Below are 27,315 nucleotides of genomic sequence, written 5' to 3'. Positions count from 1 at the left end.
TCTTACTTTGTATGTTAAGTGGCATATCCTTTTGAGGGCAGACAGTGAAAAATACATAGTGTGAACACCCGAGAGCTCTTTAAAAATGTTAACTGATAAGCCTCAAGCTCAACAAAGCAAGAAAAGGAGAGAAGACACAAGTTATCCATGACACACATGGACTTCAGGACCTCACTATTAATAAGGGAATATCATGAACAAATGAATGCCATTGCATTCAATAATCTGGATAATGTGAAGAGATTTCTTAAAAGATGCAAATTATCACAACTAATTTGAGAACAAAAAACATCTGAAAGACTCCATATCTATTAAAGAAATTGAGTTTAGCTTGAAAAAACTGCCACAAAGAAAAATCTAGGCCCAGATGGCTTCACTGAATAATTCTATCATATATTTATGGGATAAATAATACCAATTCTACACAAACTCTGAAGAAAATAGACAAGAAAATGGCCAACTCATTATACCAGTTTAGTATCATCCCAATATCAAAACCAGGTAAAGATATTATAACAAAGGACACTACAGACCAATATCCCTCTGGTGTAGATATAAAAATCCTTAACAAATTAGTAGCATATTGAATCCAGCAACAAGTATAACTATAAAAATAGTATCTCCTGACCAAGTGGAGTTTATCCCAGGAATGCAACACTGAAGAACTGTTTAGCATTTGAAAAATCAATCAATATCATCCAGCACATTAACACAAATAAAGATAAAACCACATGAAAACTGTAAACTAGAACTTCTGGAAGAAAACATACTTGAAAACTTTTACAACATGGGGCTAGTCAAACTTTCTTCACTAGCATATTTTAAAAAGCAAATTGCTAAACTATATTATGCCAAATTTAAAACTTCTTTCATGGACCCCAGTAAGAAAGTTAGAAGGCATGCCACATGTTAAGAGAAAAATATTTGCAATATATGAATTTAACAAAGGAAGCACATACAATACAGCACTTCACAAAAGTGAAGTATGGGAATGGCCAGTAAGTTATATGACAAAATGTTCAACATCATTAGCCATCACGGAATTGCAGCAAACTAAACCCACAGTGACCTGCTATTATGTATCTCTTAGATGGTCTAAAACTGAAAAGACTGGATATACGAAGTTTTGCTAAGAACGTACAGCAAGTGGAATTCTCATACACTGATGGTGAGACTGTAAAGCAGTAAAACCATCTTGGAATCCAGATTGGCAGATTCTGATGAAGTCAAACACACATTTGCCATGAAACTTTCACGCATATATACCCAAAAGAAAATGTATGTTCACACAAAGATTGTAGATGAATGTTCACAGCAGCTTTACTCATAAAAGCCCCAAGATGGAAACAACTCAAATGTCCATCAACTGGCGGATGGATCAACAAACTGTAGTATGTCTCCACAATAGAGCACACATCAGCTTCAAAAAGGAACTACTGCTATGCTCAACTTGGAAGAATTCCAAAACCTTCACGTTCAAGGGAAGAGGCTAATAGAAACAAGTACATGCTGTACAGGGTCATTTAACATGAACTCAAAGAATGACAAATTTAACCTAAAGTCATAGAAAGCCCATCTGTGGTATGGGTGTTAACCTCAAAGAGGCACAAGACAGCTCCCCAGTTGTGTTGGAAATATTCCAAACCTTGATTGTGGTAATTTTTTCACCAACGGTACCCTTAAATGCATGCATTTTATTATATGAAATTGTACCTGACAAGGTTGATTTAAAATAGGAGTTAAACATAACTGGTTCAGATCTAGCACAGCTTCTCTAACAGACTGCTAGTAAGGATATATGTTGGTAAAATGTTTTGGGAAAGCAGGTCATCAATAGGTCATCAATCATTCACCAGGTAGCTCTACATGTAGGAATCTATTCTGGGTTATAATCTGAAATAGGTAACTCTTCATGTGAAGAGATGTTTATAGCCTGTTATTTTATGATCATAAAAAAACTGTAAAGAAAAACACAAACCCTTCATGTCAGACAATAGGGAATGGTTAAGAAAATTATGGACAAGCCATGAGAGAGACTATTTTGAAGCTACATAAAAGAGCATTTCCAAGGAATTTCCAATAATACAATAAATTACTTATGTCAAAATAGTAAATGAGAACAAAATAAAAATCACACCTCACCTGGTATCTAAACTCCATAAAATATGAATTATAAAAGAGACCAGAAAAAAAATATAACAATCATTTCTGAGACCAGAAAAAAATATAACAATCATTTCTGGGTGTTAAAGCTGTCATAGTTTCTTTATTCTTTTCTATATTTTCCAAATATTCTGTAACTGGTAAAAACTATTTGTATTAAAAACATTATTGCAAAAGGGCTGGTATTAAGTGTTCAAATGTACCATGTAACCTTTAAGTAATGATTTTAAGTTCTGGCTTCATATTTCAAAAGAGTTAATTTATTATGATGAAAGTTCTCACTATCAGGGAATCCCAGAGAAATAATAAGGGGTTTTCCATAGGAATTCTCAAGAAAAAACAAATCATTTAACAGTGCAAACCAGCAACGTTAGGTGGCATGAGTGCTCCAGATGCTAAACCATGAAGCTTAACACTTGCCTGAAAAGAGCTTTGAGATTTTCCGGTAATTCGGTTCGACCAGCATATCCTGGGTTCATTGTAATAAATATTCCAACTGATGGCTTCAATGTGATGGCTTCCCCAAGAAATACAAATCTACCAGAAGAAGAATGTTGACGGAATTAAATGTGTTCCTTGAATGTGAATACACATTGACAAATGCAAACCACTGCAAAATGCAAATTATTATTAGGGAACTGTTGATTCTGGGTGATTTTCTTTAAAATTCATATGCATACATATTTTGAAGATGTTTTCAAGCATGTTTATTAAAAATGCACTCCCTTTTCCCTGCAAAGAGTGACAAATATAGGAGGTACTCTTTTCATTTTAGCACAGCCAGATAGGCTAAACTATAAAAATGAGGACTTGACTACTTTAATAGTTATTGAGAGGTGATGTCATTTCTGCCTTCAATGTGGGCTGTGATTACTTGAATGGGATACTACACAGATAGAAAATAACCATGTTAAGAGGACAAAGTGGCTTCTTTGTTCAGTCTTCATTTTGCCTATCTGCTCACCCTCTCCCCTCACTCCCTCCCACCCTTCTCCCCACTTATTCAGCAAAAGTCTCTGTTGAGTACCACTGAGAGACAGAATGTGTGGTGGTTATGACCCAGTCAGAGCTCCAGTCAGCTCTGGAGCCAGAATGTGAGTGTTCAGAGACTAGCTCTATCACTTAAGACATGTGCCAATTCCTTCCATCTCATAAGAAGGCAAGAGGGAGGGGGATAATATTACCTACCTTATTGGATTATATGAGGATTAAAAGAGATTATGCATATAAATGGCTAAAAGGACAGTGCCTGGGAAATGGCAACTACTCAACAGACATTAGCTATGACTATTGCTACTGTCATCACTTAAAGGCACTGGAGAAGAAGTAAAAACTTTGTAGAAAGATCTGCAAGGGACCAGTTAGATGCTGTTGGCCAGGGCCATGGAATGGACAAAGGCCAGAGGAGTCAAAGTGAAGGATAAGTGGAAGGAGATTTTCAGATGAGGGTAAATGACAAAGTATAAAGTTTTCTCTTATTGAGAAACAGAAAGGCTCAAGTAGTTAAAGAGCTGGGCCTATGTCACAGAATGGAGAGTGAAATGAGAGCCGAATTTTTAGGATTAAGGGTTTCTGAAGCATTAGACAATTAAGAGAAGATGGATTTTGTGTAGCCAAGGTAAGAATGAAGAAAACTTCATTGCCAGCCTATCACACCAGGGAAGGCAGACAGGCCTAGCGCTGCTCACAGAGAAGGAACTAATCTAACTGCTCTCCCGTGACACACAGCAGGAATAACCACAGTCAAGAGTATGGACTTTGAGGGGGTAGAGCCAGCAAGATGCTTGTAGGCTTCACTAAGGCATGATCCCACCTATCAAATCCTTGGATATAAAAATTATGTAATAAAATTAATGCAATCATGAAAAAGCCTAGCCATCTGTCATTGAGCTAGCATGAGATGAACAGGTACAACTCACATATACACAGACATGGACAAAGAATAAACTATCAATAAATATGGTTGGGAGTGTCCAAGAAATACTTGCATGGATCAGTTACATAAATCTCCGTAAGAAAGGATGGCCTCCAACAACATATGGGTCACATCAAATCATAAGATTTTGATTAAAAACTAAAAATATGTCGGGGGGGGGGGCAAAGAGCAAATAATCTAACTTCTCTAACATGGCCTTAGAGCAGGGGGAAGTAAGGCAGCAGACATGTGGTCACAGGCAACTGATATCCTAGAGCCATGCAGTAGATGGACTGAGGGGTTTTCTAGGAGGTAGAAATATCCAGATGTTGTCTACAATAACTGGAAACCTCTATTATATAGTTTCAAGGGGGTAGACAATCCTTCCCTCACTGGGAGACTGATATGTTCCTGTGGACAAAATAGCTAGCTGAGCAAAATACCCTAACAGGTGGGGTAATTGGGTAGGTCAGATAAATGGGATTGCCCTTTATTCAAAAAATGTTACAAAGAAAATCACAATTGAGTACTGTAATACTTATTTAGGATTTAAAAATATTTTTTTTTCTAGAGAGAAAGAACCAGTGTGGGGAGGAACAGGGGAAGGGAGAGGGACAAGCAGACACCCCACTGAGTATGGAGCCTGATGCAGGGCTCAATCTCAAGATCCTGAGATCATGACCTGAGCCAAAATCAAGAGTCAGATGTTTAACCCACTGAGCCACCCAGGTGCCCCCATACTTATGTCCCAAATTAAGCCATCAGATCCCAAGTGCCAGTCATGTTTTATCTTTTAGAGTATGGCATCATGTTGAGAAGTTATTAGGCTCTGGAGATATTTGGGAAGCTTCTGAAGTAACTAAGGGAGTAGCAGAGTGTGTGGGTGTTATCTACTGTGATGGAACAGTGATCAAGCAGGTGTTGCTGGAGAGATCAGGATTTTGAATTTGGATCTATTAAATCTAACAGGCCTATAGGACAAGTGCAGCCTTGAGATGCCCCTACCGATATAATCTTTGGAAATCAAGGTATCAGAGAAACAGTGTCTGGGCATTTAGCCTCCAGCAGCAAGCAGAGGATTCTCAAAGCCATGTAACTGGGTGAAATCATGAAGGAAACAAGACCCAAAGATTGAGGCCTGTGATATCAAGTATTAATAAGATCAAGAAATACTAACAAGAAAAATTAACAGCAAACACTGACACAGTGCTTACTACATGTCAGACACTTGTCCAAATGCTCTGTATTTTAGTTATCATAGTCATCTGTATGGTAGCCACTGTACTTTTTCCAATTTTATAGAGGAGAAGTAATCAGCTCAGGAGCATCCCTGAGGGTGGGAGAAAAACCAGGAGAATAGTGGTGTCCTGGAACCTATAGGAAGAAGTGTGCCCTACAGAAGGAAGGGACCAGTGGTGTCCAGTGCCACCAGAAGGTCAAGTTAGATTACGACATGTCATTATGATTATTTAGATTAGAGGTGTTTATTTTTTTCAGTATTAAGGTAGTACACTTTTGTTGTTCAACCATTAAAAACCACTAATAAAAAATGGGAAATCATTCTTCAAAATAAACCAGTCTGTTTTCTTTTATCCATTTCTTGAGACCAAGAGAGGCAGCAGGAGAAAGGAAAGGTGAGGTTTTACTGCATTACTTCATGTTCCTCCTTCTATTTGTAACAACAGAAAGAAGCAATTCTCTACTCACCTCTTTTTCCTGTTTCTGATGGCATCATGTATCATTTTCACTTGTACGGCCACGACTGACAGAACTTCCACAGAAATTCGATTGAATTCATCAAAGCAGCCCCAAGCTCCTGTCTGCACCAACCCCTTATAGATATTTCCTATGGACTAAGTCATAGAGCAAGGCATTAAGAATTTAACAGAAGGGGGTTTTGAGCTATTAGTTTCAATCATTCCAAATCAGGGATAATATTGTTAGAATGTAACATTTTCTAACTCACTTACTTTGTAGTCCATTTGCTCTGAACAGTTGAATACATAAACCATCATGCCAAGGGCACGTCCAAGATCTTTGGTAGTTTCTGTTTTCCCTGTACCAGCAGGTCCAGCTGGAGCTCCACTCATGGTTAAATGAAGTGATTGAGTTAAAGTAATGTAACACCTTTAAACAATTGAAAGCGCAAATATTATAGTCTGGTATGAGATTTTTAGAAAACATTAGGGGCAATCTAATTTTTCTTTAGTTTAAAAAGTCAGGCTCTAGAATGTGGAAGTAATAAAAAATATTGATATACCCATAACTTGTTCATGGCAATAACAAGAGTCAAAATGTTTTATATCAAATTTAATTTTAGGTTGGCTATTTAAAAATAATAAAGCAGATACTGCTGTATTTGTCTCATTTCCTAAGAACTGTGTATCAATACAAATAACACTTGATTTGCAATGCTACTACCGAATTTCTGATGTGGGTAGGCAGAGATACTATTACTGTAGCAGACAACAGCTCAAACTATTGTTTATAAAGGAAAAAAAGAGAAATCTTGGAGGATGAATGAATTAAACATTGACTTCATTAAGCTGCTACTTAATGAATACATTAAGAGATATGTAAATATATATAAAAGCAGAACATGCAAATATATACATATTTCAATGTATAAAGTAAATAAACACAAGACAACTTGTTACATTAAAATACATGTCAGGAATTCATTTTAAATGTGTTGCTACATGCATTTAAATTATGATAATACCTATTTTTGCAGGAAAGACTCAAGAGGTTCTCAGACCGAGGAGAATTATGCAAAGACAGAATGTAATACTCATAAAAGAAGAAAAGCTAACAAATGGCAAGGATCTAATATGAAGTTTCCATAAATTATTTTTGTCTTAGTATGGACGGTGGACCTAATAAAAAAGACATCCACATGGAGGGCTGAAGATCAGGGACTAGGGTCTGCTTTGCTAATCACTAGATGTTAATCTTAAATAAGTCTTTTGCCATCAACATGCCTCGGATTTCTCCTCCATAATCCGAGGTTTATTATAGGGCTATATTATCAATACCAAAGGTAAATGCCTTAAGATATTCAGAGTACAATGTAAATAGAAGCAGTTACTTAGGAAAATGTAAAGCATCTCTGGATTTTAGGGCCATCACATGTTTAATTGCATTTTACAATGAATATGGAATGGAAAGACCCTGGAACTACGAATTACAACATTTTTTATACGACTATCCCCTAGTAATTTTTTCTCATGGTTTCACATTTGGGCTGGACACGTGGCTGTCTGCTGTACCTACCACCTTCTTGTCAGAGCTGCCAAATGACCAAGCTCCAACCAACATACTATGTGCTGAAATGAAGTGTACAAATCCCACAACGCCTCCTTCCTGATATTTTGCCCTTTTCACTAGCTGACACAAAGGTGGAAGTCACATCTGGCATGTTGGCCATGGGCTGGTCTATATCACTGAACCACTCTCTTCTGGATTGTTACGCAAGTGACACACCAGCTTCTCTGTAACTGAAGCCATTACGTTTTGGGCCTCTCTGTAACAGCTTAGCCACCCACGCTCCACACCAGTCCACCCATGCTCCAGGCCAAGTATCTCAGTTATAAACTGAGGACCTATGTCTCTCAACCTGCCCATGGAGGGAAGCAGGAGACGCTGCCTGCCTTGCCTACCACACAAAGGGAAGGTCAACATCAAATGAGATGTAATTAGCATATGTCAAAAGGTATCACTGTGTTAAGGTAAACAATAAACAACACAAAAAGTGAAATGGAAAAGACATGTACACAAAGTGAACATCTTCTGCAGCACCACTCACTCCATCAAAATGAACATTCAGCTTCCTTTTAACTTGCAAATAAACCAAATAAACCACATAGTGATTTTTTTTAATTAAAAAGCTAGTAAGCTAGTAGGCCTCACATACTGGCACACTTTGAAGTGTCTCTTCCCTTTTTCTCCTACACCCTGTGCCTCTCTTCTTCTCAGCTTTATTTATACTGGCAAGGATGCAATAGACTCTTAGCATTTGCAGTTTTGACTGTTCTCAAGTGATTCTGTCAAGGTACAAGTTTTAATCTCTCACACTGAAAGAAGTATAAAAATTAACCAATTAAGATAGTAAATACTGCATTTCAGTTAGAGACAAGGTAAAGAGAACTGAGTTAGAAAAACAGAATTACAGGGGCGCCTGGGGCTCTGTCAGTTAAGCATTCGACTCCTCATTTCAGCTCAGGTCATGATCTCAGGGTCATGGGATCGAGCCCCGAGTCTGGCTCCATGCTCAGCAAGGAATATGCTGGAGATTATTTCTCGCTCTCTCCCTCTCCCTGTACTCTCTCTCTAAAATAAATAAATAAATCTTTAAAAAAAGCAAAAACAATTACAATCTATCTGTGATGATATCATGGGCAGATTAATACAAGCAAGAACAATCACAAAGCTAATGGCACAATTTCACTGACTTCCCAGGTCCATCAACATAAGTGTTAGCTTTACTGATATATTTAAAACTGTCTATACTTTCATTCCCAGATAAATTGTATGGTATAGTGACATTGCATAATTGGGAATACTCCTGTGATTGTGAGATGTTTTTTCTTTCAGGAATGCCAACAGACAAATGTGCTTTCTCCCACCAAGTTAATTCTGCAGAGGCTGGAATACTAATAAGGAATTCTTTATTAATGTGACATATCCCTATCTCTACAACATTCATTGTGTGTATATCCTGATTTAGAGTCAAATGGCAATGAACTTCTAGTAACGGTAGCCCCCTGTCCCTTGACATACTTGAGACACACTGACTCTGTCTCTTGAACTGGCCAGTCTCTTTTCCCCCTTAGGAACTTTGCACTTGTCTCTACCTGTCACTTTCTGCCCTATGATGTTTACATAGCTTCCTCAGTATCATTTAGGTCTCACTTCACACAGTCTATAGTGGACTCTCCATTCAAGATACTTTTTAACATTATCACCCTGTTTTATTTTTGTCATAGCATATATTATTACCACCTAAAATAACGTTATCAATTTGTTTTTTGTTCCTCTTCATTCCCAGCCAATCGCTTGCCATTGTCAACTAGAAAGTGCATTCTTTGGGACCAGGAATCATGCCCATTTAACTCTGGAAGAATACTCAACACACTGCTTCCTAAGTGTTTGTTAAATCATTGAATGGATGTATGTTCCCACTCTTTTCTCTCTTTCACTGGAGGTAACCCTTCAAAAATCAATCTGCATGTAGGCAATTCCTATGTTTACACTTTAGATGAAGGGATGCAGGGGTGGGAGGTAGTTACAAATCCTGGCATCAGGATGTTAGCTACAGATAATGAGATAGAATGGACTCAATGATCAAGAGTGCTGTCTTTGACCATATTAATTTGCTCATGAAGGGGACCTGGGTGGCTCAGTCAGTTGAGCGATTGCCTATGGCTTGGGTCATGGTCCTGGGAACAAACCCCGCCATCAGACTCCTTGCTCAGTGGGGAGCCTGCTTCTCCCTCTGGCTCTGCCTCCCCGCCATGCTCTTTCTCCCTGAAATAAAAAATTTTTAAATCTCATGATTTCATGATTTGTAAATTGTCTAGTGCCTGTACTTCTGCTTCTCTGATTTGGTTCTTTTTATCTCTAAAGTCAACATCTGCTATGTCACTTCAGTAGTTCATTTACACAGTTTTCCTATCTTCCAAGTTTGTTCATCATTTTCTCTTACTCCATTCTGCTCCATCTCACACACCTTTGCCCACACTTGGGGACTTTTCCAGCTCGCTTTCTCCCATCTGACTCCAACTTATCATGGTTACCTGTCAGTCAGAGGAGTGATCACAAGCCGAGGACTGTTGCCTAAATATTCATAGAAGTACTGGAATTGGGCATCACAAATATGAACAAAGCAGTGTTTCTGGGTATCCTCCCACTGGTGACGAAGCTGACACAGCCAAGCAAAGGCTTGGGGACTGACAACCTGAAAACATCACATGATCATCACACACAAGACACTGGTAGCTTCAAGGCAACAGACTTTATTAATCTAATCAATTCTGCTGATTCACATCTCTAGAATCTGTGTAATTGCCCTTACAAAAGGGCAATCTCATATATGCTATTGCAAGTTGCAATTGCATATAGATGGTTCAATACTTAATCTGAACTACGTGTCATCAAAGTCTTCAATTTAAGATGGCTTTTACTGTCAAACAACATCAATTTGTTCAACAATGCTTTTTTTCCCCCTTTTATGAATTAGCTCTGGGGATTTCATCACTTTTCTAACTTTATACTCATATCATTGAAAACAGATGGAAAAATACACTCTGTAGTAATACACATAACCTGTAATTTCTGCATGTCACAGATATAAACAAATTATACTTTCAGCAAAGTCCATTCTAAAGCCAGTTTTACTTTTAGGGCAGATTTCACACTTCATTTTTCATTAAATCAAGTTACAGTATTTTTTTTTTCATTGCTATTCCTTATTTTAATCCTATCCACTCTTTTTCCAATTTGAAAAAATAATTCCAGTCTCATACTCTTGTGACCGACCCTAGGATTTCTCGGGGACCATTTAAGTTACCCAAATTATTATCTACTATGTATTCTGACATCGACATAAATCTCCAAGTTGCACATTTGAACATTTTAGATGATCAAAAATTAGGCAAAGTCTTTACCTCTTGGAGTACAAAGGACATGTTTTAAAACATAACTTACCCTACTCCAAGTAATCACCACTAATAAAACATAATCAAATATGTAAGAAGGTACAAGGTCATATTCAAAGAGTAATTATCAATGGTTCATTGCCAAAATGAGAATACATGATAAGTGACATTTTGCAAGGATCGGTTATGGGTTAGCAATGAAACAACATCATTCACTAATGGTCCAAAACTTGGATAAAGAAGTATTTTACAAGTTTATGGCTTACACAAAGAATCAGTGCTTGCACTTTCTGGAGAGAATTAAAATTCACTTTCATTTTGATAAAGTGAAAGTGAACTAGCAAAACAACAGGAAGCATCTCAAAATACACACATGCATTCAAATTGAGAAGGGAAAGGTCTTGCTTTAGAATACCACTCAAAACAACAAAAGGGGTGTGGAGAAAGTAGCTGATAGGCATGTTATACCAATGCTGTTCAAGAGACCAGCACACTTGTGACATTTCTAAGTAGGAATGTATTTTAGAAAATAAGCTGAGGAAATTCTTCCTTCACATTAAACACTGTCAGTATTTAAGAGACACAAAGGCTTTGTAAAGAGGTAAGAAGGGTATTAATGCCCTGCAAGGATTAGAAAATGACTTCCCTAAAGTCTGTCATTTAGCCTTAAAAACAAAAGACAAGGGATGACCAATATTTCTCTTTCTTCAAAAGGAAGCCAATCAAAGGCACACAGAAATGGTTTAAATGACAATCTTTACGCTATGGGCTGGGAAGCCACAGAGGTGAGACTAACAGGCCAATGGACCAAGTGGATGACGTGTAGAAAAGCCTGAAGACAGGGAAATGAAAACGGTGACTTTACAAGGTTCTTGTATACTGGGTTAATTATTTGGATGATATGCTTTAAAGGTTCCAGAGTTGGCCAAACCTGTGGGATACCACTTGGGATAACTTTCATGAAAATAATTAGCTAACTTAAATCAAAGTCATTCATAGTAAGACAACTAACTTCATAGGACTAATTAAAAATATGCAACTTTTAAAAATGACTTCTTTAGAAGTCCTCTTGACAATAAATACCACTGTTAGGAAACAACAAAAAAATACATGGAGTTTCTGTGAACAACTTGCCTTCTGGGAAATAAGTTTGGCCACCACATCTCTGGCATGGACATCGATGGTACAAATTGTCATGATCTTCTGCCTTTCTCCAGGTAGAAGTTCTCCCAGTAGAAGTGCAATCAGGGTATTCAACTGAGAAATCTAGAAGAAATTGTGTAAAAAGAGGGGAAAGATTACAAATAGTCTAACAGCCCAACAGCCTTCTTATTTGTGAAGAGCCCTGTCGTTTATAAAACCATTTCAAATATGTATCTCAGCTAGCATTTAAACAACCCAGGGGTAAGAGAGAAAGGAAAGGATGTTATTAAATTAAGTGCTTAAATACAATAAATATTATAACCTCCATCTCCACCCCACCCTTGTGCTGAGAGTCAAGAAGGCAGGCAAACTCGAAAGTAATGACAAAGTCAGAGTTAACAGCAAAGTTTTCTGGTTGCACTGAACTGATTCTCCGTCCTCATGACAATTAGTCCACAACTTTGCTGGGACAGAAAAGATGACAAATTTTTAAAGATCAAATTGAGCTAACCTCTGTAAAAGTACAGTAAGAACTAAATATCAAGTGTTTTTTGTTGTTGTTAAAGATTTTTTTAAGATTTCTTTTTCGAGAGAGAGAGAGAGAGAGAGAGAGAGAACACATGAACACATGGGATGGGAAGGGAGAGAGATGGAGAATCCTTAAGCAGACTCCTTGCTGAGGGCAGAGCCTGATGCAGGGCTCGATCCCAGGATCCTGAGATCATGACCCAAGTTGAAACCAAAAGTCAGATGCTTAACCAACTGAGCCACCAGGTACCCTCTTATTTGGGGGTTTTTTTGTTTGTTTTTGTACAGCAGACAGGATAATTACTAGAAAAATATTTAAAATGTAACCTGAAGACTGTTGCACTATTTTTTCTTACTCATACTATTATTTTTAGGTCCATCGATTTCTTACATCAATATTTTTCAAACTAAAGGTCTCTTTTCACAGAATGCAAGGGAATGAAATGGAATGACAAGGAATAGAATGGCATAGAAAATGTTGCATTACAGAGTATGTATCATCTTGTGAAACTTTCGATTTCAGACTTTTGAGTGTATACATAGATGTGTAACCTAGATCTGACACAAAATATTTCCCATTGTTAATTGTATCAGAAAGCTCTCAAAGATCCTCACTTAGGCGAAACGCCAGGACACCTGCACCCCAATGTTTATAGGAGCGATGTCCACAATAGCCAAACTGTGGAAGGAGCCTCAGTGTCCATCGAAAGATGAATGGATAAAGAAGATGTGGTTTATGTATACAATGGAATATTACTCAGCCATTAGAAACGACAAATACCCACCATTTGCTTCAACGTGGATGGAACTGGAGGGTATTATGCTGAGTGAAATAAGTCAATCGGAGAAGGACAAACATTATATGATCTCATTCATTTGAGGAATATAAAAAATAGTGAAAGGGAATAAAGGGGAAAGGAGAGAAAATGAGTGAAATATCAGAAAGGGAGACAGAACATGAAAGACTCCTAACTCTGGGAAACGAACTAGGGGTGGTGGAAGGGGAGGTGGGCCGGGGGTTGGGGTGACTGGGTGATGGGCACTGAGGGGGGCACTTGGCAGGATGAGCACTGGGTGTTATGCTATATGTTGGCAAATTTAACTCCAATAAAAAAATAATAATAAAAGAAAAAAAATGAAAAAAAAAATCCTCACTTAGGTGGTCATTTGGTTAGCATGCTTATTTATTCAGAGTATGCCTGCTTTATTCAAGGCTTCTTAGCTACACACTCCTCTCCCACCAATTCTGTTCTATTTTAGGGTAACACAGAGTAAAACAATGCTGCCTTTTTCCTTTTTTACTCTGCAAAGGACAGTCAATTACAAACTGTTAGCTCCTGAGAGAATTGGTAATGCATGACTATGACACATCACCAGAGGCTCTCAAACCTTTGTGGCCTACTGTCAAAAACACGCTCCCTATAGCACTATTATCACATCCCAGAAAACAGCCAGCACTGCAGACTTCCCTGGGCCTGCTGGGCAGCTGACCTGGAGAAGGTTATGTAATTCTAGTAAGGATGGAGAGGGAAGGCAGAAAGACAGGAACCATAATAGGCAGTTTATATTCAATTAGAATATGCAAGGTGCCAGGCACTAACCATGTTATCTATAACATTTCATTCAATCTTCATAAAAATCAATTATTATCTTAACTTTGCAGATGAGGAAATTGAGTCACAAGCATATTAGCAGGAGAGGGTTAATTCAAACCCAGACAGTCTGCCTTCAGAGCCTGAGCTCTTACTGGTCACATCCATTAAGACCCAGCTACCATCTTTGAAGTGGAGAGACCCACTGTCCAAGAGGCATTCAAGAGAGACTTAAAATAAAACACAATGGAAGGCTGGTTCAAAGGAATAAAAAATGTACTTTATACATTCAGAACATACAACAATCTCATAAGCATTTCTCTACTTTTAAGACTTTACATCTACAAAAAGTAGCCACATTATAAAAAAACAACAGAGGTGATCATTATTTCATATAAGCCATGTTCAGTGTTCCCGTGAAACCAAATCTTTGGCTGTCTAGTACACTACTTTGTACGCAGAGCCTCTAAGGAGCTAGCTGCTAAACAGCAGGTACTCAGTGTTTGCTGAGGACATTAATGAATGTACATTAGCCTATGCACATGGAAGTTCACCTACAGAATTCATATGCGTGTTGGTCAGAAAAGAGGTATTTTGGCATTGGCTATCTTCTCAACTGGATCATGATATCCAGTCTTTTACATCTCACATCTTACACCAGTTCCAGTATTTGGTTAAAAACCATGGGCTGGGGGATCCCTGGGTGGCGCAGTGGTTTGGCGCTTGCCTTTGGCCCAGGGCGCGATCCTGGAGACCCGGATCGAGTCCCACATCAGGCTCCCGCTGCATGGAGCCTGTTTCTCCCTCTGCCTATGTCTCTGCCTCTCTCTCTGTCTCTCTGTGACTACCATAAATAAATAAAAATTAAAAAAAAAAAAGCATGGGCTGTAACAACATTAGTATCTTATGCCTTCTAAGAACATTTATAATTTCAAGTGTTTTCACATGCATTGTCTTGTCTGAGGCTCCTACACCTTGTGATTTCTCCATTATTGATTCATTTGTCACCAAAGTTCAGTCAAGTGAAAGATGATTAGAAGTATAAGTCGTAAAAAAAAAAAAAAAAGTATAAGTCGTCAACATTATCTGCTCAGCATCATAGGCTGGGGATCTGATGCTGTCTCTCAAGATTCAATGTTCCTGGCCATGCTCTCTTATAAGTAATAAAATTCTGTACCCACAAAAATAATGTTATAAAATGTCTATCATTTGGGCAGTAGCATTAGGCACTGTCACCATCTGATCAAACTGTAAATGCATACATTTTAATGGCCTACGACATATAAAATGTATCTTGGAAGCTTTTAAAAAAGAAATACCCTCTCATGTAATCAGCTCTTATACTTGCCCTTGATCAAAGCAGTGTTACATGATGTTCTGCTAGGATCATGGATGTCTGTCTGCCTCAAGTCAACTGTCTGTCCCCACCTTGAAACACAAGTGGCTGTTTTCCTTGTACACCTTGCCTTCGGCTGGAGCTTAAGCACAGCCTATATCCTGAACTGGAAAGAAGCCTACCATCGAATATAATCCAAACCCCTCATCATGAGCACAAACCCCTTCATGACCTCCCAACATCCCTTTCCTACCTCTACCTGTACTGGCCTTCTTGATGCGCTTCCATCATGGCTGTTTCAAGGCCAGAGAAACTGTTTCATCTGCCTGGAGACATTCTTCCTCTGATAAACATACGGTTGGCTTCCCGTCATCATTCATGTCTTAGTTCAAACTTACCTCCTCAAATCGGCCTTCCCTGGCCATCGCCTTTACCATTAGTTCCTACACCATTATTCTACAGGCTCCTATTTTATTTTCCTCACAGTACTTACTAGTATCCCATCATTCACTTACTTATTTCCTTGTTTACTATTTGTCTCCTTCAGCTGACTATAAGCTCTAAAGTAACAAGTTAATTCAGCAACAGCTTGAGAAAGAACTCAACACTTTACAGGTCACCTGTTCTGCGGCCCCCAGCACACTGGACAGTTCCAGCACTGCCCCTGCTCAGCTAGGAAAGAAAGGCAAAGAATTTGAGTTCTCACAATTGCCCCTCAAAGTGGAGTTCCTGGAGTACAGTGCCAAGGGTGGAAGAGGGGACACTGGCTCCGCTGACATCCAGGACTTGGAGAAGTGGCTGGCTAAAATCGCCTGAGGGGCAGAGGCAAAGCGCAGGACGTGATTGTGTGTATGTGCGTGTGTCTGACAGTTTTGGAAAAGGGTGTGGTAGTCTGGAGTTGATAAAAAAGGGGTACAAAATGTAATTAGAAAACATTTTCTTGTTCTGGAAAGAAGAAATTATTGTTTAAAGTTAAAAAAAAATTGTATTCAGTCCTACAATCCCAGACCCAGTACAGCGGCCAGCAGAAGGCAGGATCTCAGTACACACTCATCATTTGAATGCAGGGAGGAAGCAATGAACAAATGAATGGCAGCAACAATCCACACCAAATCCACATTTTATTTTCTCCCATATGGTAAGACAAATGTGATTACTGTCTTCAGAGGTTACAGGTCAGTGCAGAAGGTAGATACGTAATTATAATCATTTTGCTGGAGTTAGAAGAAAGTGCTATGATAGCACACAGAGAGAGGGTCTTGCCTAATTGAGGGCTTGGAAAGACATTTTGGAGGGAAGGGTATTTAGGTTAAGACTTAAAAGATGAGGGGATCCCTGGGTGGCGCAGCGGTTTGGCGCCTGCCTTTGGCCCAGGGCGCGATCCTGGAGACCCGGGATCGAATCCCACGTCGGGCTCTGGGTGCATGGAGCCTGCTTCTCCCTCTGCCTGTGTCTCTGCCTCTCTATCTCTCTGTGACTATCATAAATAAATAAAAATTAAAAAAAAAAAAAAGAAAAAAAAATAAAATCAATGATAAAAACAGGTGCTTCTTTAAAAAAAAAAAAAAAAAGACTTAAAAGATGAGTACAATTTAGGTTGTAAAAAAAAATGTAAGAGGCTGGCCACCCACGGAGGCAGAGTAGAAGCCACCAGATGAGGCTCATATGAATACCCAGGAAATAGGGTGACCCCATCAGGGAACTGAAAGAACTGTGTAGCCTGGCACAGGGGCAGGGCGAGGTAGACCACACACATGCTAGAGAGAGAAGGGTGCCAACACGCAGGGCTTGGCCAGCTTACCAGAGTCTGAACTTCAAGGGAGGGATGCCTGGGTGGCTAAGCAGTTGAGCGTCTGCCTTTGGCCCAGGGCATGATCCTGGGGTCCCAGGATCGAGTCCCACATCGGGCTCCCTGCATGGAGCCTGCTTCTCTCTCTGCCTCTGTCTCTGCCTCTCTCTCTCTCTGTCTCTCATGAATAAATAAATATAATCTTTAAAAAGAAAATAAACTTCAAGGGAAATGACAAGGTGTCTACCATCTATGAATTATTATATTTGGATAAAAATAGAAACAGTTGCTCAGGGCAGCCCGGGTGGCTCAGCGGTTTAGCGCCGCCTTCAGCCGAAGGTGTGATCCTGGAGACTCAGGATCGAGTTCCACGTTGGGCTCCCTGAGTGGAGCCTGCTTCTGCCTCTGCCTGTGTCTCTGCCTCTCTCTCTCTCTCTCTCTCTCTCTCTCTGTGTGTGTGTGTCTCTCATGAATAAATAGATAAAATCTTAAAAAAAAAAAAAAGAAACACTTGTCCAAAATAGCCACATGAATCATGACCGCCACTGAGGTTTACAGGTTACAGATGCCTAAGACACTCAGGTGTTTGAAAAGAGGGCTACTTGTTTGGTGGATGATGGTGTGCTCACCATGAAGGAAGGTATCAGGCACAGAAGGTTATAGACTCCGGGTCAGAGAAAAGGACCAGTTCTTGATCCACGGTGGTGGCTGATTCTCAGTTCTGTCCTGACTCACCTAGCTCCTGTGCTGGTATGGTACAAAAGAGACCATGTATGTGAACTTGAAGAACTATGAGGCTGAATACTACATGTTTAAGTAAGTTGACACAAGAACATCTTCCTTATAGCAGAAGTGTGCAATTTCCCCATCAGGCAAGGCAGATTTCTCAACTGAGGCACACCAAAGCCACAGTGGCCGAGAGGCTGGAAGGGCCCCTCTGTTGAAACATTAAGATCTGAGCTTACAGTCCTCAGCACACATTGCAAGGGAACTACTATAGCACTTGAGGGGTCAGCTTCAGAACCCTCAATTCCTTTCCAACAGGAAAAGGAATGTAACACAGAAGTAATGTTCTTTTCCTTTTATAACAATAGCAACAAGGATCTTGAATCCTGAAAATGACCCCTGTTTCAGCTTCTGCAGTATCAGAAACAAAGGATTTTCTTTTCAGCTGGAACAAAGCAGAGTTCCAAAGAAATCAGGTCCGATGGGCTCTTGACACTATCAGGGCATGTGTTGTGCAGCCCCCATTTGTGGTCTTCCTTTCCACTGTTCATTTCCTACTTCTCCATTAATCATATTGCTGAAACCAGCACAATATTGAGCAATGAATGTCAGGGACAGTGAACGTAATTACCTCATTCTTGACACTAATGGAAATGATTCCTATGTTTCACCATTAAGCATGATTTTCTCTGCAGGTTTCTAGTAAATATTCTTCATCAAGTTATAAAGTTTCCTTCACATGCTTGCATTAGGAAAGAAAAAGGTGTAAAATCGGTAAGCAACAATGCTAAGAAACTTGAAAAAGAGGAGCAAGTTAAGGTAGAAAGAAGTAATCCAGATAAAGCAGGAATCAGTGAAAAATAAAACAATAGAGAGAAATCAACAAAGTCATAGTTCTTTGAAAATGTAAAGAAAATTGATAAACACACAGAAAGCCTGATTTCAAAGAGACAGAGAGAACACACAAATCACCAATACCAGGAATGCAAGAGGGACATAATGTGAGATCCTCTAGTTGTGCTAAGGATAATATCAAGAAACAAAAACCAATTCACATCAATACATTTGAAAACTTAGATCAAGGCTGAATGTAAAGGTCCTATAAAGGTCCAGACAGTCAATGTTTGAGGCACTGAGGTCTGTCTTCAAGGTTTCTATCGAAATGACTCCACATGACTCCAAATGACTCCACGGCAGCATTAAAGCACCCAAAGTCATGAACCAGATTTGGCCAGAGGGCTATAATTTGCCATTCCCTGACTCAGATGAAATGGATAAATGCCCCGAAACACACAAATTTTTACAAGTGATGTAAGAATAAAAAGAGGAAAAGCTACAGAGCAGCATATATATAAAAGAAATTGATTTATAACTAAAAATGATCCACAAAGAAAATTCCAGGCCCAGATGGCATTGCCAGTGATTTCTATCATAAACTGTTTCACAAAGTATATGAGAATAAAATATTTTTCAGTTCCTTTTAAAGAGTATTATGCTGATCCCCAAACTGGCAGTAGTATTTTAAGACAACTATAGATAAATGTCCCTTATGAACATATATAGAGAATTCCTGGACAGAATATTAGCAAGTGAAATCCAGCAAAAATACATATAGACATATATAAATGATAATCCATTATAACCAAGTGGAGTTTATTTCAGGAATGCAAAGTTGGCTTAGCATTCAAAAATTCACCACAGTAACAGAAAAAGAGAGGCAGATAATCTCAACAGATTTGAAAAAGATCAATGTCTCTTAAGGTAAAAACTCTCAGTTTGAGGCACCTGGGTGGCTCAGGTGGTTAAGCATCTGCCTTTGGCTCAGGTCATGATCTCTGGGTCCTGGGATTGAGCCCTGTATTGGGCCCTCTCAGAGGGGAGTCTGCTTCTCCTTCTGCCTCTGCCTCTCCCCTCTGCTTGTCTTTCTCTCTCAAAAACAAACAAACAAAAAACAACTCTCAGTACGTAGCAATGGAAGAGCTCTCCCTCTATTTCAGAAAGGACATCTACTAAAACCTACTAGAACAACTATCATACTTAATGGTGAAAATTATTTTTTTTAATTATTTATTTATTCATGAGAGACATGCAGAGAGAGAGGCAGAGACAAAGGCAGAGGGAGAAGCAGGCTCCACGCAGGAAGCCCGAAGTGGGACTCAATCCTGGGACCCTGGGATCACACCCTGAGCCAAAGGCAGACGCTCAACAGCTGAGCCACCCAGGTGAAACTTAATGGTGAAAATTTAAATTATTCTTCTCTGAGACTGGAAATAAGTTGGGATGTCTGCTCTAACTACTTCCATTCAACATGGCACCAGAGGTCCTAGCCATCATTAACTCAAGAAAAGGCAATAAAGGGCAAAAAAAAGAATAAGAGGCAAGAAGTAACACTGTCATCACTGACAGATGATATGTCCATGAATACAGCAAACCCTATGAAACTATTAAAAAAAAAACCTTACTAAAACTAATAGGCAAATTGGACAAAGCCCTAAGACACACGGTGAATATTAAAAAATCCATCTCTTTTATATATCAGCCTCAAACATTGGAAAACAAAATATTAAGCATCAAAACATAAAAACTATCTAAAAGTCCAGCAAGAAATGTGTAAGACCCTAACATTGAAAACCACAGAAAATATTTTGAGAGAAATTAAAGACAACCTTTGTCAAGACATATACCATGTTCTTCAATAGGATGCATCATGGCTGAGATATCCACCCTCCCAACATTCCTATTTATATCTGATACCAGTTAAAAATTAGGTTAAAAGATGGGGCTTCTGAAAATAATATGTTAATTTATGAAGATATAAACAGAATCTATAATGGCCAAAACAATTTTGGGAAAAAAAATTTTTTAATAGAACTAATGGGAGGCTATATACAACATGATTTCAAGGCTTGTTATGAAGCTACGTACAATTGTAATACATACAATGTGGATTTGGCATAAAGATACAAAAGAGATGAATACAACAGGAGAGTCTGGAAACAGATATATATATATATATCAATTGGCTTTGACCAAGGTGCCAAGTTAATACAACGGAACAGAAAAAGATTTACATATGGATCACAGATCAAAATGAAAAACCCAGAACCATAAAGCACCAAGAAGGAAACAGGTGAATCTTTTTATGACACTGTGATAGGCAAGAATTTCTTATACCTGACATAATAATTATCAACCACAGTAGAAAAACTTGATACACTATACATTAAAATGAAAACATTCCATTCACAAAATGTACCATTAATAAAATGAGCCATCTGTTCATTTCCTTCCCAGGAACTGTAACCACATAAAGAAATCCTCCAACCAAAGGGGAACCCTTGTACATTGTTGGTGGGAATGCAAACTGGCGCCCCCACTTTGGAAACAGTGTGAAGTTTGCTCAGGGAGTTGAAAATAGAACTACCTTAAGACCCTGCAATTGCACTACTGGGTATTTAACCCAAAGACACAAATGCAGTGATCCAAAGGGGCACCAGCTCCCAATAGCCAAACTATGGAAAGAGCCCAGATGTCCATCAACAGATGAATATATATATATATATATATATATATATATACACACACACACACACACACACACACACATATATATACACATAATGGAATACTACTTGGCTATCAAAAATAATGAAAAAGAATGAAAATTTGACATTTGCAATGATGTGGATAGAACTAGAGGATATTATGCTAAGCGAAATAGGTCAGTCAGAGAAAGACAATTATCATATGATCACACTCATTATGTGGCATTTAAGAAACAAAACAGAAGATCATGGGGAAGAGAGGAAAAAATAAGACAAAATCAGAGAGGGAGACAAACCATAAAAGACTATCAACCATTGGAAACGAACTGAGGGTTGCTGGAGGGGAGGTGGTTGGGGAGATGGGGTAACTGGGTGATGGGCATTAAGGAGGGCACATGATATAATGAGCATTGGGTGTTACATAAGACTGACAAATCACTGACCTTTACCTCTGAAACCAATAAACAGTATAATTAGTTGAATTTAAATAAAATTAAAACAAAAACAAACTGGAAAAAAATACTCTAACAATAAAAAGACAAACATCCCAATTTAAAAACAAACAAACAAAAAAAACAGGCAAGTTATTTGGACAGACACTTCACAATAAAAGATATATGGATGCCAGAAAACATGTGACATTACTCAACATCTTTAAATATTAAAGATAAGCCAATTAAAACCACAATGAGATACTATTTCTCACCCACTAGAATGCCTGCAATCATCAGTATTGACTGATGACACCCAATACTGGTAGTATATGAAGCAACTAGAATTGTGTCACCTTGTTAATGCGAATGTAACAATGGAGACCTGTCTGGCAGTTTTTTAAAGGGGTAAACATATACCTTCCCTATGATTCAGCCATTTCACTTTTAGATGCTTTATCCGGGAGAAAGGAAAATCTATGTGTATCAAAACAACTGGGCAAGAAAGTGTCAAGCAGCTTTAGAAATAGTAGCCTCAAATTGGAAACCCCAATGTCAATCAACAGAATGGATAAACAAAGGGTGGTAGAGTTATACAATGGAATACTCAGCAACAAAAAAAGAATGAACTTTTAACACATGCAACAACATTCTTAAGAAATGAGAATGGTCTGAGACTTTATTTTATTTATTTATTTATTTATTTATTTATTTATTGGTCTGAGATTTTACTTGCACGCTAAAGTCAGCCTGGTACTGCTAAAGGGATGTTAGCAGAAGACACAGAGCCTCTGGGTCACAGATAAAGGACAGTTTATTAGTCACACTGACAGTATTAAGCAGTATCAAAGTATCAGCATTTGCACCCGTTTCCAATCCCCAACTTTTAAAGGATAACCCCAAAAGAGCCACATAATGCTTATATACACAGTGAGTTGTGTTACAGGAGAGGAACCTTGAGTTTAAGGAACCCAAAATCTTTTCTCACAGATAGTAACCATGTCTGAACTTTGCCCTGGAGATTTTTAAATTTATTATACTGGACAGTAAGCCAATCTACCTTTTGCTCTAGAGAGAAAACACTATAGAGGCTATCTCCCAAGAATGTCTGTATAACAAATAATCTTGGAAGATACTCTACAACAAAAGTGGTTAAGTACCTCTGCTCAAAAAAATGTACAAAATTTGAGATCCACAAAAGATGGTCTCCTAACAATAAGTGAAAAATCCAGACCAAAAAGAGGATAGATTAATTAATGAGATTGGCCAACAGAATTTTCTTTTGTACTTTATCAATGCCCACTTTCTCTATCAAGTTTCTTAGAACTTTACAAAATGAGTAAAAAAATTCCATCTTTTTCTACACTCTAGAACAGGTGATATAACATGGTATTTATCTTTTTTAAATATCTGATAAAACCACTGTAGTGGGGCTCAACTTTAGGGCTAGGTATGCAAATTCAACTACCTTGATTACCACTTCAATTACTTCTGTGGTTACTGGTCTAGTCTCCACCTCATTTTGAATTTATTTCAGAAACAATGTTCATGGAAAATCATCCATTTAATTTAAATTTCAGACTTAATACTTAGCATAAAATATTAAGTCACACATAGTGTTATATGATCTTTTTAAAATCTCTTCTCATAGGAAATTATGGTTCCTTTCCCTGATCTTTTCTCTCTCTCTCTCTCTCTCTCTTTTTTTTTTTTTTTGCTTTCTTCTTTTAACTGCAAAAGTTTGTTGTTATGGTCTATTCAAAGAAATAATTCCTGGATTTATAGATCAGACTGGAATCACACCACATATGGGTAATAAATCTCTTTTTTTATTATATCTGTCACTGTAGAGATCCTGAGTTACTTCAGAATCTGTTCTGCTACTTTCTCTAGAACAGGGGTTGGCAAGCCACAGGCCACTAGACAAATCTGGTTCACTCTGGTTTTTATAAATAAAGTTTTATTGGAATCTTAACATGTCTATTCATTTAAAAACTGCCTATGGTTTCTTCTCTACTACAATAGCAGAAATGAGTAGATGTGAAAGAAACTATACAGCCAAAAACCCCTAAAATATTTCTATCCCACCCTTCAAAGAAAAAGCTGCCAAAAAAAAAAGAAAGAAAAAGAAAAAGCTGCCCAAGCTTTGCACAGTGGCAGTATTGTAGCCAATGAGGTTTATCTGAGGTGCGATTATTGTTAATTGAAAAAGCTGCCCAAATAGAGCTCTAGGGTCAAGATGTAGTACTAGCAGAAGTTCCCAGTAGATACCTCACAGTATTTATGAAGCACTTCTCAGGGCTTCATCCTTGGAGCAAACACACCCATTGATAAATCTCTTAGGCTATACAGGAGACAGAAGGTTCCAACTGTCCACCTCTTCTCCACTTACTCCTTATCCATGACCATGGACCCCACAATATTTTTTATTTATTGAATCTGAGTCTGTCACTTCCCTGGAATTTCATCGGATAAAATAAGCTTATCACTGTAATAGTCTCTTTTTGTTTTACCTGTGGTGTTCTCTGCTCTTAATGATCAATTTCATCTGTCATCAACTTCTAGGCATTCCTCAAAATATCTGGTCCAGCATATCCAAATATGATTTTATTGCTCCCTTGTCATTCCATAAAATTTTGGCTGTGCTAAAGTAACCAGGTTAAGCCCAAGATGGAGTCGCTCATGCTAAGCCCTGTGTTAGCAAACCAAAACTTAAGTTTCTGTGGTCAGCTTTCTCAGAGAGGCAGACCTAGGTCAATGACTCAGCACCTGCCTGCTCAGTGCAAGTTACCTGATCCAGATCTAAGACTTCCTTTTGATTCATAGGAGGAAAGTAAACCCGATTTAACCAATCAGCAAATGCCCAGTATAATTTCCTTGTTCCTGCTCAGTGGGACTATAAAAATCTCTTGCTTTGGGGCACCTGGATGGCTCAGTGGTTGAGCGTCTGCCTTTGGCTCAGGGTGTGATGCTGGGGTCCTGGGGTCGAGCCCCCACACATGGGGCTCACCTCAGGGAGCTTGCTTCTCCCTCTGCCAACATCTCTGCCTCTCTCTGTGTGTCTCTCATGAATAAATAAATAAAATCTTGAAAAAAAATAAAAGTCCCTTGCTTTATCAGCTCTCTGGTGCTCATTTCTATTAGACTGGGTACTGTCTGATTCATGAAAGATTGAATAAAAGTCTCCTAAATTGGTAAATTATGGAAAAGATGACCTAGCGTCTTTTAATAGATGAGAGGGGGGTAAAGAGTATGTGCTCCAGCATGGGTTCCTGCTACATTACAAAGCATGAAGCTATCAGATCACACTTTTCTAGAGAGGCGTAAACAAAAATTTGTATCCAATATACACCGAGTAGCTTCAGGCTTCATAGGCTTTCCTATTAATGCAATAAAATTGGAATAAGGTAGGAATACTATCAACATTGTATCCAATTGGTTGTGAAAGAATTTCTCAATGACTAAAAATGAGGCCAAACACCAGCCCTAAGAAGCAAAATTAGTCTCTTTCTTATATATATTTCTTAGTCCTTGTGGAAGAAGGGATGGATGATTTTATATTGCTCATCTTGAGTCTTACTGAGAGGATTCTGGGTCATGTCCCAGCACAGTAGCAATTAAGCTTTTCAAGTCCAAAATGTTTCCATCTCTTCTTTGATGATTTTCACGGGGCTTAATAATAAAGTAAGAGCAGGAAATCCTTCTTACCAGATCCCAAGCCTCCAAAACAAAATATTTTGGCCAAGGACCCCACAAATCTGAGAAGTTAAATTTACTATAAGTGTAATATTTTACACATATAAATGTGAGGAGCAAGCAAAGAACTTTCTCGTATAGGTAGATCATCAATTATGGACAACTCTGATCTCAGTTTAAAATGAAGCGATTTTAAAGGACTAACATTCATTTTAAAAAACTGCTCACAGTATTAGCACAAGTAATTTTAATTAAAAACAAACTCTAGCAGATGGTTACATCCATTTTTGAATAGAGAACACTAAAGGGGTTTCAATTTAGATGAACACACTTCTCATGAACCACACTACAGCTTCAACAGTGTTCAAATGTTAGTTTCTCTAAAATGCATATTAGTATCAGTTGCAAAATTGAAACACTGTATGGAAGGCATCTGTTGGCTGGTCTGTCAAACATTTCAATTTGTGCTAGAAGTGTTTCATAATTAAGCAGATAAATGCCTTCTTCATAAACCTTTCTTGTCTGCTTCCCATTCAGCATGAAAACATTACATAACTCTTGAACAGAATGGAAAACTTTAAAACTATTTTAAGGGAGAAAAAACCCTAAATTCTGTTAATTAGTGGAATATGCTGAGCTTCTGGGATATGAACAACTTTAGCTCTAAGAATAAAAAGAAGGAACCCAATGTTGCTGACAGGGGAGAGAGTGGACACTTCTCTTACAGTGCTACCAGGAAGGTAAATTTGCACAATGTTCCAAAGGCTTAAAAGAGGCATAGTCTTTGACCTAGCAATCTTACTTCTAGAAGCTTATCCTGAAAAAATAAAAATATGTACAACATGTATATATGCATATACAAGGCTAGTTACTGAAGTATTATTAATGACAGCTAAAAATAAGAAACCAACCTAATCGCTAAGGTTTAAGTAGTATTAAGTAGTAGTAATAATAGACCCCCTGCAACATACTGGATTAAGATGAATGGGAAACTCCTTCATTAACACACACACATACACACAAACTTTTAAATAAAGCAAAAAATACACCCACATGCAAAGTCTATAACAAAACATGAGAAAGGTGGAAGGAGACAAGGGGATGGAAGGAGGAGGACAGGGAGGGAGGGAGTGTGTGATAGTCCCTGATGCCAGGAGTGTATCTCAAAGTAGAATGTGGTTAACATGCAAATGTCATGGCAGCCTAATGTAGGATTTGGGTACAGATTCAAACATCTGGGGACTGAGGTTTAAACTGCCACCTGGGAATGCAACATTTCTGTCTCCTGCCTCTTACACTCCCTGAGCAAGGCTGGAAGTTGGAACTGAGATGCTGAAATGTAGCTGAGATTCTTAGAGTCTTACACAGTCCAGTAAAGGGCTCTAGAAAAATTCTACCCACCAGCTCAGAGAAGCAAGATGAAAGCCTTTGGAGAGGGAAAAAGTCCACTTAGAGATATCAAAATTTCAAGCCCATGCCATGTGATCTGGAAATCCTTGACTGAGTAATCAACCCCAAAATTAATCCAGCATCCACAAAACCTGTGGAGACCTCGAAGAGGCATGGAAGAAAAGCACTATGGGGACACATGCTCTCTCTAGGGCACACAGAATTTGTACAGAAAGACTAAACCTACATCAACTTTAAAAATGAACACACAAAAAAATTCAGTTTAAAAGAAGAACCAGCCTTAAAAGAACTAGCATTACAACAGTCTAAATGAGACTATTATAAATGTCTCTTTCAAAGAATTCAGAAAAAAAAAAATATAAACCATAATGAAGAAACAAGACAT

At 38.3% G+C, this 27,315-nt stretch overlaps 1 protein-coding gene and 1 pseudogene across 1 annotated transcript in view; one reads left to right on the top strand and one right to left on the bottom strand.

The window, feature by feature from the left end:
- Positions 1–27,315, bottom strand: part of DNAH11 (dynein axonemal heavy chain 11) — a 314,532-nt gene that overhangs the window by 188,643 nt on the left and 98,574 nt on the right. Inside the window, exons 31-35 of the mRNA XM_072764523.1 lie at positions 11,869–12,000; positions 9,874–10,034; positions 6,049–6,205; positions 5,786–5,931; positions 2,584–2,700 (exon numbers count right to left, since the gene is read on the bottom strand). Of these exons, the coding sequence (XP_072620624.1) occupies positions 2,584–2,700; positions 5,786–5,931; positions 6,049–6,205; positions 9,874–10,034; positions 11,869–12,000 (713 nt within the window). The remainder of the gene's footprint in view (positions 1–2,583; positions 2,701–5,785; positions 5,932–6,048; positions 6,206–9,873; positions 10,035–11,868; positions 12,001–27,315) is intronic.
- Positions 23,967–24,126, top strand: LOC112915886 (U4 spliceosomal RNA; annotated as a pseudogene).

Source organism: Vulpes vulpes, chromosome 7 (genome assembly GCF_048418805.1).
Source record: "Vulpes vulpes isolate BD-2025 chromosome 7, VulVul3, whole genome shotgun sequence".
In the NCBI taxonomy this organism is placed as follows: domain Eukaryota; kingdom Metazoa; phylum Chordata; class Mammalia; order Carnivora; family Canidae; genus Vulpes; species Vulpes vulpes.
The sequence above is the reverse complement of the archived record's forward strand: the minus strand, read 5'-3'. Positions and strand labels throughout refer to the sequence as shown.